The following is a 15,962-nucleotide window of genomic DNA, read 5'->3' on the forward strand; positions in this document are numbered from 1 at the left end:
TGGCTTTGAGCTTTGTTTAACTGAGCTTGTAAGATCAGGTGTTGGTTTGTGTTAATAAAGGCGTTGTCAGCATTGGCATTTACTTGGTTGTTCAGTCGTTGGCACTGTGGGCTTAGTTGGATCGAAAGTAATATTCACAGGAGGTGGAACCACTGTAGGAGGAGGATTAAGTGGGTCAACTACTACGGGATGCAATGGTTTGTTATGATAAATATTTTGAATTAAGGTATTGAAAGCCAGTTCGACATTTGATGCGTTCAATGCAGATGTTTCCATATAATACGCTCCATGTTTTTGAGCAAATTTTGTTGCTTCCTCCACAGAAATTTGTCGTTGATCCACTAAATCGCTCTTATTTCCAACTAATATTATGATGCAATTAGGTTCACCATATTTTCTTAATTGAGAGATCCATTTATCTTCTACTTTTTCAAAGCTGCTTCTATTCGATAGATCAAAGACAATCATGGCACCATGAGCGCCTCTATAGAAGGATGGAGTAATGGCTTGAAATCGTTCTTGTCCAGCTCTGATGAGAGTCAATTCGAGTCAAACATTTTCAAGTTTCCAAAATATATTGAAAATTAAAATTATTAAGTGAATCCAATAATTAAATTATAATTAATACAAATAATCGATCCATCACGCAACAAATTTCATCATTGAATGAATAATAATGATGACATTGTTCATATATTAGCATGACTTTCTCTTTCGGAAAAACTTACGTATCCCAAATTCTTCCTCGAATACACTTTCCATCATAGGAAATATCTTTGGACGAAAAATCGACTCCGATGGTCGGTTTCGTATGTAAACGGAAATCATTTCTAGTGAAACGAATAATTAGTGAGCTTTTTCCTACTCCTGAATCACCTGCAACAATAACTGTATATGTTCAATGATGATGATTCAACATGATCATCCTTTCCAAAATATAAAACCTACTGTTGTACATTAAATCAATATTTTCGTCTGGAATTTGCATGTTGGTCTGACTGTTACTGTAGTGTACTGTTGTATTGTTGGTTGTTTTCGGAATATGTTCTTTATCCTTCTTGAAATTTTTTGAATGTGAATCTCATAGCGAGCCACGAGCCATTCGTGATCATGGAAGCCGTCTTAATCAAGGGGTGATTGAATCAAGTAGGAGGGGCTTAACGTTGTTGTTGAACTCGAGAGTGAGTTGGCACCAGATAAAAATAACATATTCAACGGTTAAGGTTCGTTGGTTGTGGCCATGTACATTTTTGATAGGGCATCCTTTTTGAATACCATGTCCAAATTCATTTGGGAAGAAAGAACAGGAGCCAGTTGGATAAGCTCATTAAGCTTAGTATAAGGATGTTGAAATTCTTGAGGATGATTTCAGAAATTGCACTTGTCAAGCCATCAGATATCATCTCAACATTGTTGGTAATTATTCAAAATTTTGACAAACTTTTAAGGATTTTCAAACATTTATTGTGCATCAGCATTGGCATGGAAAGGACGATTGAACAGGTGTTGGATCTGGTAAACTTGGGTTCTGAACACCGCCTCCGGGACTTGGAACCACTGGAAGATTTGGGTTTTGTGGTGGTGGATTATAAACGTCAATAGGTGTTGGTTTTTTCAAATAAATGTTTTGCAATAATGAAGAAAAGGCCTTCTCTACATTTGATGCATTCAATGCAGAAGTTTCCATATAATAGGCTCCGTGTTTTTGGGCATATTGAGAGGCTTCTTCAACAGAGACTTGTCTCAAATGTTGTAAATCACTCTTATTTCCAACAATAATATTTACACAATCTGGTTCTCCATATTTCTTCAGTTGAGTGAGCCATCGTTCTAAATTTTCAAAACTTTGTCTATTGCTAATGTCAAAGACAATCATTGCTCCTAGGGCTCCTCTATAGAGTGCAGGAGCTGTTGCTTGATATTTCTCTTGTCCAGCTCTAAAATTTTAAACAATTTATGATTTAAGGATGATTTTTCATCGTAAAATTTTGATCAATAATGAAAAACCGTTCATGCAATCATCACATCAAATGTGAAAAAGTTGAAATGTTGAGGATGATTTTTTGTTGCAATGCAGAAATTATGAACATGATGAAATGTTGAGGATGATTTTTTTGTTGCAGATCATGCAAAATGTTGAAATCCATCACCAAAATATTCATGAAATATTATAGCCACAACCAAAAATGTACAATGCAAGTGAGAAGATTCATCATATACCTCCAACACTTACGTATCCCAAATGTGTCCTAAAATACATTTTGAATCGTACGTTATATCTTTAGAAGCAAAGTCCACTCCGATGGTAGGTTTTGTGTTGAATTTAAATTCATTTTTTGCAAAACGAACAATGAGTGAGCTCTTTCCAACCGCAGAATCTCCAATTACAACAACTGCACATGATTGCATTCGATGAAACCAAACGACATAATTTCATCATTTTAAAATTTCCATTCAAAAATTCATCGATTGGGATGTTCAATCACTCTCAATACACATACTTTTATACAAATAATCATACTCTTTTTCGATCATTTTCTCGTGAATAAATATATTACAACTATTGTGATGATGAGCCAGAGCGATACAAGTATTTTTCTTTTTGAGATTTCATATCCAACAAGAAGAGAGAGATGGAACAAGGCGAGCAACTCCGGAGCTTCCTCTTTTCAAACGGTCGAAGATGAGGTGGCAATACCTAAAAATATCATCAACGAATAGCGCTTGTTTTTGAAGTAAGGATCTTGTTGACTACTGTAAGGTGCTCCTTGGCTACTCAGTGCATACCAGCCCATGATGAGTGAAGGATGAAAGGAGAATTTTGGAGCGCACCCTCAGAAACATTGACTTGGTCGTCATTTTGTGGTGATTGCGGACATGATAATTAACAACAAAAAATCCTCACTTGTATCATCATCATTACCACAACATTATTTAACATCAAGAACCATGAAGAACACTAGCCAATCATCATCCATGCCCCAATCATCTCCTCAAGAACGAATTCTCGAACAAATGTACGCTTGCTTCAACCTTCCATCGAGAAATGAAAGAAGCAAATGTACCGAGTACTGGTCGACTCAATTCGAGAAGATTCAAAACTAGTGGTGACAACTAGTGATCAGATGTATCCACATTGTATATGTAAAAACTATATCCACAATGTAAAATACCGAGAGGAGAGCGAATGAAATTGCCCGAACCTTTCAGCAATGATGATGAAAACAAATTGTCATCATCACGAACAACACGAGATTGGTGGTTTTCAATTCGATTTTGAGATCCATCATAAATTCAAAATTTGTATCATCATTTGTAACATATAAAAATGTAATCATGTGTATTTATGACATTTCTATTTGATTGAAAGAGATGACTTATTTCTTCTGTAGGTATATATTCATCTTTGGAATGTCTTTGAAACAGGTGGTAATACATATAGTGATTCGAACAAGAGGAACCATTCCAGCTTGAGGTCATTCAAGACCAAATTAGATTCATTTGCAGGGTAGTAAATAAATGGCTAAGGACTATTGCCCGATCTCATTCTCATCTGTAGAAAGAGTAAGCTTGGATCTGGCTAGTGTCTCGACTTGAGCATCATTTATTCCAGACATTGTCTGAGCGCGTGTGTGTCTCAAACAGTAAATGCATCCTTCCTCAAAGTCTAATATTTCACAAGCTTGTGGTCGTCCACTCGCAATCACGACAACGAAAAGTACGAGAAGAGACGCACAGTTTTTCAATCAACATTCACGCTCCGATGTTGTAATAGGAATTGCATGAATTCGAAATCGGTGGATGAACATGTGAGAAATCAAAGGAGCTCCTCCATGATTAATTATTCCTTTTCGGTTTGTAGCCATCAATAAAAAGTTGTAAAAACAACAGAGGACTTCCGCAAGCACAAACTTCTTTTCAGGTGTCTGCTGTCTGACAGTTTGCCACATCTCAAAAAAACCCTTTGCTTCTCCTTCTTCTGAGTCACAGTTTGAAACTCTCTTCCTGTAACCACTTGTTGTTGTGGAGATCACATCATTTTCAAACCTTGGTGTCGTCTTGGATATTTCTAGTCACATTCATCATGCTCAACTCGCTGCTCTCTTCTTTAACTCCATTCCTAACAAGTGTCGTGTCCACAGCAACCGAAGACTCGTCGTTTCCATCCATCACCACGTCGTCTAGCAGCAGCACTTCCTCCTTACTTCTCCTTCTCAGTCTTTCCATCAATATTCTCCTTCTCACTGTTTTCCTCCTCTCTCGTTCATGTTCCAGTCAGGGACAACCACATCGTGCTTCTCCATCTTCATTCAATCCTTCGAAACAACAAGTAGAAAAAGAACGTGCCGATTCATACATTCAACAATACCCTAACGGATGGTATCGTCTATGTAATTCGAGTGATCTCTCTCCAGGTCAATCCAAATTAGTGAATTATTTTGGGAAAGAATTGGTGATTTTCAGAGGTCAGCAATTAAGGGAGAATGAAAAGCCTGTCGTTGGAGTGTTGGATGCTTATTGTCCACATTTGGGAGCCAATTTAGGCATTCAAGGAAAGGTCATTGGAAATCATTTACGTTGTGTCTTTCATCATTGGGAATTTGATAAGGATGGACAATGTGTGAATATTCCTTATTCGGAAGGTTCAATTCCATCCTGTGCTAAAACAGGAAATGGCTCCACTCCATGGATTTGTGTGGAAAAGTATGGAATGATCTTGGTGTGGTATCATTCAGAGAGAGAACCTCCTTCCTATGATCCCATTTCCATCCCAGATCTTGATGTTTCACCTCAAGAGTGCAAGTATTATCATTATGGAAATTTCGTCTATGAAGACATTCGAATGAATATACAAGATTTTGCAGAGAATTCTGCCGATGTTCAACATTTTCAACCCTTGCATGGAGAGATGGCATTGCCATGGACAGGGCCTCGTTCCTGTATTGGAAGATCCATTCCAGTGCCATTTGTCAAAATCATTCATAAGGCAAGTTTTGAACTCTCTCCCACTGAAAAACATATTGCCTATTTCAAAAATCAAGCATGTTTAGAGGTATTTGGAAGAAAACTCACCTCTACGAAGGTAGATGCTCAAATTACATTTTATGGACCAGGAGGACTAACCCTTTTCCAATTCGATGGAAACTTTGGAAGGATTTACCTCTTTCATACACACACTCCAACAGGTGTCACGAGTTTAGATGTTGGATTTGTGGCATTTGCTGAAAATAAGATTCCAAGAATGTTGGTGTGGTATATTGTTGGAAATTGGGTTGCTCAGTGGCAGAATGACATTTTGGTGTGGGAAAATAAGATGTACATGAAAAAACCATTGTTAGTGAAGGTAAGTAGCAATGGTGTGATAGGGGTTTGTGTGTGAATGATGAGTTGTTGTTCACGTATCTATTCAATCTATATATTAATTTTATAATATGAACCAATGATATGATTAGAATGATGGACCAGTGATGAAATTGCGAAGATGGTACAAACAATTCTATTCGACTCAAGAATTGTCTTACTAGAAGAAGAAGAAGATGAATGTTAAAATCTTTGAAAAATTATTCTCTCTTTCTGACCACCCCATGGCCATCTCAATAGATTCCATGACATGACCTCAATAAAATCGTAAAATCCTCACATGAATGTGTGTTTTTGAACCACACCTTTTGCACCAACACCTAAAAGCCGAGTGTTCTTCATCTTGTTTGTTGTAAGCTTGTTGTTTGATGGGTTCCATAAAAAATTTGATTCAAAAAAAATGGGCAAAAACAAGACAAAGGCAAACAAGAAACAACAACAACAAAACAAGGTGGCACCAACACCATCCGAGGAAACCATCACCCTCACGGAAATCACCACGACCACCACCGATAAGATGGTGGATGATGATGAAATTACAACTTCCACTGCTAATAAAACAACCACAACTACAGTAGCAAATAATAACACAAAGAAGAAGGGAAGTAAACGTAAACAAGCAGAGAAGGATGATGGTAATACCACCACCAACAGCACCACGAATACGACCGATTCCAACACGAACGGATCCGATGAAGCTTCTCTTGAATCTCTCTCTAAAAAACCAAAGAAGGAAATTAATGACACTGAGGAATATATCAATGCGACTCAAGATCCAACCTTTCTTACCAAAATTTCTTCCAATTCTTCCAAAGTCTACAAGAATACATTACTGGTTTCCAATTTAGCACTTTCTGTTGATGAAATTATTCTCAATGGATGCATGAATGAAATTGCCGAGGACACTGCAACTCCTGGTCAAAAAGTGAAACGAATTCTAATTTTCCAAAAGAATATTTCAGGAAAGGATTCTGAAATGTTGGCCAATCATGCATTGAGAAATGCTCAGAGAAATAACAATCAACCACAACAACAACAATCATCTGCAACTGCAACCTTGACAGGTCCAAAATCTGCCATTGTTGTTTTTGAAAAGGACATTGAGAATCCTCATGTCTTTGAAGACTACAACGGAGCTATCATTGAAGGTCTTCCAATTCATATTCGCCATGCATGTGAGAACGACAAGGCTTGTTTGATGGTTGTGAAAGGTTCTCCAATCACTGAAGAAGAATTGTGGTCCTACGTGGAGGAATGTGGAAGTCTTGTTTCGATAGAGAGTTCAAAGAGCAATAAGAATCAATTCTTGATTCATTTCAAGGATTGGGAAAGTGTTCGTGAATGTCTTTTATATAACGGAGCTGACGTTCATGGAGCTCCATGCAGAATTTTTGCTTGCATGTTCCCTGCACCATCTAACGCACAATCATCAAGAGGTGGTGGTGGAAATAAGGGATATCAAAAGAAAGGTCAAAAGAAGTAACCACCTTGATCCTCAATAAATTCATTTAAGTTATAATTCGAGTATTATTATAAAATGTGGTTGCCACAATAGAACCACTTGTGACACTCTTGATGAACAATAATGTCATGCAAAGGTCACTCCTGCTCGTATGCCCATCCCTGTTGTAACTCTCAAAAGCGTACTCCATGCATGCTTGAAAAACTTAATCTTCGTCATCATCATCGTCGGTAATTTCTTCGTCTTCCTCATTGTCTTCTTCGTCAGTGTTCTCATTAGCTTGCTCATTCTCTTCGTCATGGTGATTAGTTTCATTCAAGCCAATCGTGTAATTCCAATGGTCTCCTCTCTGTTTAATGTCTAATTGTCCTTCGAGAGATTGTTGACGTGAGACATTCGATGTTTCAGTGCCTATATCTGATTGTGAATCCAATAAATTCTTCAAAACTTGAAAATCAAATCCCCCAGACGCAATTTGTTGATTCGAAATAATGTCGTTCCACTTTTGTTTCACTTTGGACGACACTTCTTTCGCAACCATTGCGTTATATTCTCTTTGTTTTTCATCAAAATATAATTTTCGAGCATTCTTTACTTGAAGTCTACCTTGCAGAGTGAGACCGTCAGTAAAGTTTGGAAAATCCTTATCCTCTTCTTGTTCATCCGATAATTCATCATCCTCATGATGATGGTGTTTAACTTTTCCTTCTTCTTCTTCCGAGTCAGTTTCAATGTATTCTTCATCATTTTCATCTTCATCGGAGATTTCCTCTTCTTCTTGCTCTTGATCAAAATCTTCCTCCTCACCATCAATTTCTGACATTTTTTTGATGAAATTAATGTACACATTTACATTTCACTAATTGATTAAAATCTCTTCTTTATCTTTTATTTTCGTACCAGTATTATTGATAAAAAGTGATGCTTTACCTGAATGGATATTTGTTTCATTTTGGAATTGAAAGGTTTTTACTTCGTTCAGAAATGAAATTGTAAGAAAAACCTTAAAAAAATTCAAATGAAACAACATTATCAACTTCTTGATCTTGATTGTAACGTTTTATTGTATGATTTGATCATTCCATTTCTTGATGATGCTTCATGGTTATCATTCGGATTGTCATGCAGATATTTGTATGAACAATTGGTGAAGAATCCAGAAATTTGGGAAGCGAAAATGAAGGCTTTGGATCATCAAGTAGAGAAACAAGTGAAACAGGCATCTTATTTGAGTCATTTCAATGAAAACGATCACTCAATCATTTGTGATAATTTTATAAGAGGTTATTGGCAATTTAGAAACCGAATGTTTCAACGTTTGGATTCGAATAATTGTTTACTGGATACATGTATGGATGAAGTTGTTGCTCCACATTTGCATAAATGGAAGAAAAATGTTCTCCAGTTAAATGATAACAAGACAAGGATGAAAGCTCGTTCAATGATATTGAAATTGCAGTATATTTCATTCAGGAAGTTTGTATTTTGTAAAATGAATCATACGTCATACAAGACGATACATAATGATGTTGCTACTCATTTGAATCATTCGGTCATGGCCTCCAATGATGGTTTTTGGAAGTCATATTTTGTCAATTATGCAATTCAGCAAAATGTCGTTGAGTGTTGGTCAATTTTATTAACCAAATTTAGCAAAGAAGTCGACACCAATGCTTGGAGTATTTTAGTGGGTGTTAAAAGTAATGTACCTGACTCTACAGAACCGTTAGAGACCTATACGAGATTTGGTTACTGTGTAAAATCTAATGCTCCTGTTCTCCATGGAAAAACCTCTTATCAAGTATCAACAGCTAACAAAGAAGGGCAATTGATTGGATTCAAATCTCGAGTTCGAGGAAGTAATATCGACCTTCATGTGTATTTAGCGGATGGTAAAGTACATCGTGTGGAATATTCAGAGTATGCAGGTAGCACTTGTCGGCCTGTCGTTTCAGTAGTGTGTGGAAGACATGTGGTAAGCGTTTTGCCTTGGGATGGAAATCCAAACACTTTGAAAATGAACGACAGAATGATAATGTGAAGAATTAAATATTCAATCATTTTCTTGGAAAGTGCCACATTCCTGTGATGTTGTCACAGATGTTGTGAATTCACCTTTGTTTTGAAAACTTTATTGCTCACTTCCTCAATAGATGCGTTTAATATTTCATTGAGATATCGCTCATCATGAACAATTTGGTTTTGATGGAAAAATTATGTTCACAGAAAAATGAAAATATTCGTGAAAACGAAAAACAAGATTTTATTCATTCCTTGTGATCCGATGGAGGATACCATGCAAGACATTAAAGAGAGAGTGATCATGTTATCGAGTGCTCCTGGATCTGCTTTGTATTATTGTGGAAAAGAAGTGGATTATGAAAAGACTTTGAAAGAATATAATATTTATCATTCGGGATATGTTTTGAAGTGGAATTGAATAATAATAATAATTGATCATCTATTCGGAGGTGAATTTATTAATGTATTTTGGATTTCCATTCATCATTGAATGTTTTCAAAAGCAAAGACATTCGTAATTACTCGAGTGCAACTGTTCACAGTCAAACTCTTTTGAAATTCCATTTTCAAATGATTTTTTCGGACATCTCCAATTAATTCCAAGATGAACATTCTCCTGAAAAGACCTCGTTTATAGCAAACAGAGCTCCGTTGTCGCGTCTTCTCATCATCATTAGAAAAACAATAAAATTGTTTCAAAAAACAACCACAAAAAATGAAGAAATTCATCAGCAATTCTCTCTTTTCGTCATCGGCCATGATGACTGCTGTGATGATGAGCGGCAAGCCTTCCTCTCATCGTATGGCTGCGGCAGCTGCTACATCATTCCTCTTCTCTCATCCATCATCATCGTCGGTACAAACAACAATTTCCAGCACAATAACAAATTGTTCATCGTTTTTAATTAATTCCATTTGTGAGGCCTCTCAACATCAAGTTCGTTTTGCTTCAAAGAAGAGTGGTGGTTCTACACAAAAGACCAAAGACTCTCATTCAAAAAGACTGGGTCTCAAAAGATTGCAAGGACAACGAGTGAAAGCTGGTGAAGTATTAGTCAGACAACGAGGTAATAGATATTGGCCCGGATACAATGTTGCACAAGGCAAGGACTATACGCTCCATGCTATTCGTGATGGATGGGTGCACTTTGCCTATGACGAAGTTTACAATAGAAAATATATTGTAGTGGCCCCTCGTTTGGCTGATATTGAAAAACAAACTCAACTTCAATTCCACTTTGAAGGTGAGGAACCATTTGTAAAGGATCCGATTGTTCGTCGTAAATACGGAAGAAATATTGCAAATGCCGAAATGACTCGAGAAGAGAGAGAAAAGAGGAGAGAACAGCAAGCCATCACTAAGGATGTTTTGCCTGTCAAGCGAATTCCAAATACTCAGGTCCACAGAATTCCAAAGATTATCAATTATCAAGTCAGATATGTTGAGGATACAGCAAACTTTAAATGTAAGAGCAGCCTCAGGACTCATCGTACAATGCCAATTAGCGAACCACCTAGAGATAGTTGCCTTTAAATCTTTCTAGGAAAAATTGAAAGGAATGATTTAATGTTCATTCACATTATTATTGGATTATTAAAAAACATTTTTCAGCAAAATCGTCATTCTTCCTTGCTCAAGGAAGATGCAATTTTCCAAACACACACATTTTCCAGCTTCTTTTTCTAAAATGCCAATGTCAAGGTCACAATTACAATCATGCTGCAAAAGAGAACGTCACCATTACAATCGTCATGATACACGCGTGTGATTACCAAAAAAATGTCCTTTCTGTCCTCTCTTTTCACAAGCACAGAGGAACAAATTCAACAAGAATTCGATCTGGGCATTCAACCACTCCGTTCTCGGAAATGGGCTCACTTCAACTGGAGTCACATCTTGTTAGACATTTCAGGACCTTTTCACTCCACCAAATGTCTTCCCAAAGAAACGTTCCGAGAAATTCTTCAATTCAACGACATGGAAATGTTAATTGGACAGATTTTTTCATTGCTCTATGTGGCAGCTGATCGATGTAAAGAATCAGTCTCACCTAAAGCACAATTAACACTTCGGAATGGACTTGTATTGATCTATCAAATGATGAAGAATTATGTGGATCTTTTATGGGAGCAATATGAGAAGGAGGATGTGAATGTTGATGTGAAAACTGGAAGTCGTCGTCGTTGTGATGAAGACAATGATGATGACGATAATAATAGTAATAATAATAACAACAATTCAGTTCAAAAGAGCAACGACAACAACAACAATGGCACTGCTCTTTTAATGTCAACAACAATAGCCACATCAACCATGTCCACACAGATTCATTTAGATCCTCCTCATTTTCAAAATGATTTTTACAAGAACATGTTACGAATTTTGCTCATGTCTGGGGATGAGAGAGTGTTTCGAGAGGATGTGATTGAGTGCTCGAATTTCATGTTGGCATTCTTGTTGAGTGATCGAATTTATGGACCTTTGTTTTTAATGTATGTCAATGAGTTGAGATGTATGTATTATATATATATTCGAGTGAATGATGGTTTTGATCATTCCATAACAACATCATGATTTCTTGTGACCATTATTATGGCACACATGATCATCAAAATTTCACACAATTTCACATAATTGGCATGTGTATACACATATAGTTCAAAATTCAACTCTTGAGGCACTCTTTTTCAATTCACTCGATCGACTGTTGTGCTATCAGAAACGACCAGAATTGCACATTTGTTTGCCACATGTTTATAGCATTTTGTGGAGTCTCTTTAGTTACTCGAATTTCAATAATCGAATCTTTCTTGAAATGATTCCACAACGAAGAAATGAAAATAAGAATCTCAGCAATTTCTTGAGTCTATTTTTATTGCATGTGAAGAAGTACTCGATGCATAATGGTGGCTCTAATCCATCTCAAAATGGAAAGGTCTCAAATTTTGGAGTATTTATTCAAAACAATGACACAGAAATGCTCACTCGACACGAATACTCTACTTGCAATTATGCGTTACAAATGTTGCTCATTTTCACTTTGAACAATCCAGAATTTCGATGTTTATTTTTCGATCATGTGAAATCAGTGCCACTGTTTTGGGATATGCTTCTCTCGAGAGTTTCACAAAATTTAAACAAGAATGCCTTTTTCAAAACGATGGAAGACCAACAATGGTTGAAACAGAGTATTCTCATCATGAGATTATTATATGTAGCGGTTCAGAGTGATTTGATGCGAGAGAGACTACTCTCAGAATTTGCGTCAGAAAAACAAGAAAAGGATTTATTGGAATCATTATTCTATTCGAATAGTGACAAGAAAGAGGCCATTATTTCAGGACGATTATTCTCTTTTATCAAGTGGATTTCTGTCATTTCCACAAATAATGTCACAAAAAAACAAATTCAAGTGATTGAATCTGTTGAAACGAATAATGAAAGTTCAAATACGGAAACAAACACAACAACGAGAAAAGAAATTATGGTCTTTGTAGACTCTGACATGACATGTCTCACTCTCCGAATGCTTCTCGTGATTGCGAGAAAAAATCGAGAGGTACTTTTGAACGAATTAATGGCCATTAAGGACTTTTCTGATTTTTTCATGACCACTCTGATTGTGAATTTGAGAACCATTTCAGACATGGTGACATTTATGACACCTCTATGTGGAAAGAAGACCAGTGAGATGATGCATGGAGATTCCTCAAAAGAGTTTTCCAACGGTGAAACCATTGTTCACATGTGTCAAGTATTCAAACAAATCGCCAATATTGTGATTTCCATTTTGATTGAACTCATTATGGGAAATGCACCCTTGGCATTGATAGAAAGTAAGACTTTTCATGATGGATCCAACCAAAGCATTGCCAGTGACATGGACTCGATTTCTGACGACATTTCCAACCTCGATAGCAATCGTACGACTGCAGGATCCTCTTCAATCGCGGCTTCAACGACCATCACGACCAACAATACCATCACAAATCCAGAAACCATTGAAAAGAACAAGCAACTTCTCTCTCTTCATCGTTCTCTCATGAAATACGAAAAGAGCATTCATTTGGCACGTGAAGCATTTGAACCTGTGTGTCGATTCTTCGCTCACCGAAGAGAGAGCAAGGCAACATCAGGTGGAGATGAAGTTTGGGATCGTCATCCTCCTCGCCAACAACATGTTCAGAGAGAAGAACTGGAGGAAGAATCGGATCATGTTCTTCTCGACAACTTGATTCAATTAGTGGCCTATGCACAATATTTTAAGAATCGATATGGAGAATCTGATGCGTAGGAATGGAAAGGTTTTTGTGAAGGCCTTTTCATTGGCGATACGAACTTTTGATGTGTTTAGGCGGTTCTAAAACCACAAATCTAGAAGTTTTCAAACACGAACAGTCGTCGATATAAGAGATTCTTTCGAACCTTTATGGAGCAATTTCCGAGTACGGTGGGTCTCTATTCCTGTCTAGTGTCTGTTTGTGGGTACAAAAGGCAACACCGTTGACCAATTAAGAAGCCGTGGCTTGTGAATTCAGAAGACGGCGAAACATAATGTCTCCACAACATACGACAACGACTGTTTCGATCAGAACCATTGCCATTCTTGCACCTATCCAAGAAATATTCTTGCACTGCAAGAGAGCTCTCGAGTCCATGAATCCTCGCAGCAGCTGGAGCGGAAAAAGATTCCCACAACACTAAAAAAAATACCGTCAGATTGCCTTAGTATAACTAACGCCTTGGAGCGCCCGACAGAGAAGTTTCATTTGTATCATCATCTGAAGAGAACTATCATTTGTATCATCATCTGAAGAAGAATCGTTGCTTTTATTATTCCAAAAAGAGTGAAACAGTAATTGGACAGAATGAATGTTATGAAAGACTCTTCTCGTGAAGAGAGCTCATCCCGAGAAGTAGAAGGATCTTTGGTGGTACTTTCCCGACGAGGAAGCTATCGAAAGATTTCGGAGGGGACCATGAGCAGGAACAGTAGCAACAACAACATGAGCAGAAATTCCTCATTCACGGATGTTGCAGACCAAATGCCGGAGAATGGTTCCACTAACACTACCACCATGACCCCTATCATTTCCTCTCGAGAGTTGTTTGGAAAAGATGGCAGTGATGAACATGAAAATTTGAACCCCCTCCTCTATTCCCCCATCACTTCTCCTCTCACCCCTTCCTCCCCAGCTTCACCCTTTATTTTGTGTCCATTCGCGTACAAGCCTACTCATGGACGACAACGACGGCATTCGTCCCATGAGGCCATGACCATTACAGATATTGAGGATGAAGGCGACTCTTTGAGTTGTTTCATCTCAAACGATGCCCAAGATCCTTCCATCACCATCACTCCTGTACCCAGCAATACCACCACCAACAACAACACCAACAACATTTCACTCTCCTCATCTTGCCTTTATTCATCCTTAATGATGAATCGGAGGTTACTTGTAAAATCAGACACACCAAACGACGCAATGACCCCTTACGGCACTACAAGTGAAGCAATAGGAGACAGTGAAACCTCTTCTTTAACATCAACAGCAGCCTCTGCATCTTCTGCGTCCTCTGCATCAAAACAAATCCTCAATAACCCTTCTCGTCCCATGCTAAGGACCCACAAGCATGCAAGAAAATGTACTTTATTACGACCCCAAAGATCTTCATGGCATGCCCAAACCAAACATTCGAGCTCAGCCAACAGACTTCTCGATTTTCAGATGCAACGTCAGCCGGTTCCTTTGAGAAATTTGTTGCTGGGTGGACATCATCACGACGTTACATTAGAGCCACCTCACCAACCACACAAACATCATCAGCACCACAACAATCATCAGCACCATAGTACACAACACAAAAGTTCAACAATTTCAACATCATCAACAACATATTTATCCAGTAGCGTCAAAACCAGACGTTCCAACTCAAACAGTAGCAGTGGCATACCAAGTCAACAACCACACCAAGAATCTGATACCTCTGACTCTCGCTCCTTAACAACAGAGGAATCAATTTCTGTCAGATCTTTTGACTCCTCCCTTGATGAACCAGCAACCTCTCCATTTGCATTTCTTCATGATTTTTCCCCAGTTGTAAATACATCTTCCACCACCACCCTCTTCAAACCTTATAATCATGATAGCAGATACAAGAGAGAGGGAGCAGGTTTTTCAGAGAGTGAAATTGCTGCCTTGCTTCTCATTTTGTTCATTAAGATGATTTTATTTTTGGTTCATATTGCATCTCCCAAGTTTTCTGAATGGATTCGCAAGTGTTGTTTCTCGTAAAAGATGAAAATAAACAGAGCTCTGTCCTTTCAAAAGCAAATCAACAACATCACCCTTCGACATTATTGTTATTCACCATTTATAATCTTCTAATTTCTCGTCACCACATTAAAGTGAAGTGAATCTCTGCAATCCCACCAGGAGTGAGCAGAGATTCGTTTGGAAAACGGACTAGAATTAGTCCAGCGAAAGTATCCTTTTCTCCAGCGAAACTGGCTTGGCATCACCCAAAAACTGCGTTGCCCATACATAAGAAAATGGTGTAGGGTGTTGTTGTTTCGAAACACATTCGAGCTGAACAGTTTGTTGTTAGCCAAAAAGATTCCATTCCAATTCGAAAGGAATTCCAAATCTCAAAAAAATCAACATTGAATGTTCTGAAAAGAAAGGATGTGTTTTGTAACGAAAACAATAAGGTTGACTGAAAGTATGGCTAAAAAATGTCAACAAATCCACAACCAAAACAGCTCTCTAAAGAGCAAACTAATACCACTACTGCAGCTTCCCAACAGTCTGGCACCACAACAACACTCCCCTCCCTCCCATTACGTTTAGAATTCAACAACACTTTGTGTTGTATTAACTGGCTTTTGCCTTATTTATCATTGATTTGCTCAGTGATTTTCTTTGACACTTTTGTGTCTGCGATTGACTTTGGCCTTATCATCGATGAGTTTTCCCTAGGGTAAAATTTAAAAAAGATAGTGATTCGGTCAACGATATTTCCGTCGCATTATTGCGATGTTTTTCAAGGAACTTGGATTATTATTATTGTTGTACAAAGAAATTTGCTCACAAACAAAGAGTAAAAGAGAACAAT

General features: G+C 37.7%; 9 protein-coding genes across 9 annotated transcripts; 6 read left to right on the forward strand and 3 right to left on the reverse strand.

Moving 5' to 3' along the window:
* Nucleotides 1–66: 66 nt before the first annotated feature.
* Nucleotides 67–988, reverse strand: FDP41_008015 (uncharacterized protein; the record flags this gene model as incomplete). The annotated part of the gene is made up of 3 exons (XM_044711824.1): nt 67–529; nt 729–888; nt 949–988. The coding sequence occupies 3 exons, from the start codon at nt 986–988 to the stop codon at nt 67–69; spliced, it is 663 nt and encodes a 220-aa protein (XP_044568813.1).
* Nucleotides 989–1,471: 483 nt separating this feature from the next.
* On the reverse strand, nt 1,472–2,535 carry FDP41_008016 (uncharacterized protein; the record flags this gene model as incomplete). Its single annotated transcript, XM_044711825.1, has 3 exons — nt 1,472–1,937; nt 2,234–2,393; nt 2,502–2,535. 3 exons carry the CDS (start codon nt 2,533–2,535, stop codon nt 1,472–1,474), a joined length of 660 nt encoding a protein of 219 aa, XP_044568814.1.
* A 1,549-nt stretch (nt 2,536–4,084) lies between these two features.
* Nucleotides 4,085–5,525, forward strand: FDP41_008017 (uncharacterized protein; the record flags this gene model as incomplete). Its single annotated transcript, XM_044711826.1, has 2 exons — nt 4,085–5,344; nt 5,454–5,525. The coding sequence occupies 2 exons, from the start codon at nt 4,085–4,087 to the stop codon at nt 5,523–5,525; spliced, it is 1,332 nt and encodes a 443-aa protein (XP_044568815.1).
* A 236-nt stretch (nt 5,526–5,761) lies between these two features.
* Nucleotides 5,762–6,844, forward strand: FDP41_008018 (uncharacterized protein; the record flags this gene model as incomplete). The annotated part of the gene is made up of 1 exon (XM_044711827.1): nt 5,762–6,844. The coding sequence occupies one exon, from the start codon at nt 5,762–5,764 to the stop codon at nt 6,842–6,844; it is 1,083 nt and encodes a 360-aa protein (XP_044568816.1).
* Nucleotides 6,845–7,028: 184 nt separating this feature from the next.
* FDP41_008019 (uncharacterized protein) lies at nt 7,029–7,646 on the reverse strand (the record flags this gene model as incomplete). The annotated part of the gene is made up of 1 exon (XM_044711828.1): nt 7,029–7,646. The coding sequence occupies one exon, from the start codon at nt 7,644–7,646 to the stop codon at nt 7,029–7,031; it is 618 nt and encodes a 205-aa protein (XP_044568817.1).
* A 195-nt stretch (nt 7,647–7,841) lies between these two features.
* Nucleotides 7,842–8,864, forward strand: FDP41_008020 (uncharacterized protein; the record flags this gene model as incomplete). The annotated part of the gene is made up of 1 exon (XM_044711830.1): nt 7,842–8,864. One exon carries the CDS (start codon nt 7,842–7,844, stop codon nt 8,862–8,864), a length of 1,023 nt encoding a protein of 340 aa, XP_044568818.1.
* A 696-nt stretch (nt 8,865–9,560) lies between these two features.
* Nucleotides 9,561–10,379, forward strand: FDP41_008021 (uncharacterized protein; the record flags this gene model as incomplete). The annotated part of the gene is made up of 1 exon (XM_044711831.1): nt 9,561–10,379. The coding sequence occupies one exon, from the start codon at nt 9,561–9,563 to the stop codon at nt 10,377–10,379; it is 819 nt and encodes a 272-aa protein (XP_044568819.1).
* A 246-nt stretch (nt 10,380–10,625) lies between these two features.
* FDP41_008022 (uncharacterized protein) lies at nt 10,626–13,140 on the forward strand (the record flags this gene model as incomplete). Its single annotated transcript, XM_044711832.1, has 2 exons — nt 10,626–11,358; nt 11,504–13,140. The coding sequence occupies 2 exons, from the start codon at nt 10,626–10,628 to the stop codon at nt 13,138–13,140; spliced, it is 2,370 nt and encodes a 789-aa protein (XP_044568820.1).
* Nucleotides 13,141–13,714: 574 nt separating this feature from the next.
* FDP41_008023 (uncharacterized protein) lies at nt 13,715–15,142 on the forward strand (the record flags this gene model as incomplete). The annotated part of the gene is made up of 1 exon (XM_044711833.1): nt 13,715–15,142. The coding sequence occupies one exon, from the start codon at nt 13,715–13,717 to the stop codon at nt 15,140–15,142; it is 1,428 nt and encodes a 475-aa protein (XP_044568821.1).
* Nucleotides 15,143–15,962: the final 820 nt, after the last annotated feature.

The sequence above is a fragment of the Naegleria fowleri genome (assembly GCF_008403515.1).
Source record: "Naegleria fowleri strain ATCC 30894 chromosome Unknown tig4, whole genome shotgun sequence".
NCBI classification, from domain to species: Eukaryota; Heterolobosea; class Eutetramitea; order Acrasida; family Naegleriidae; genus Naegleria; species Naegleria fowleri.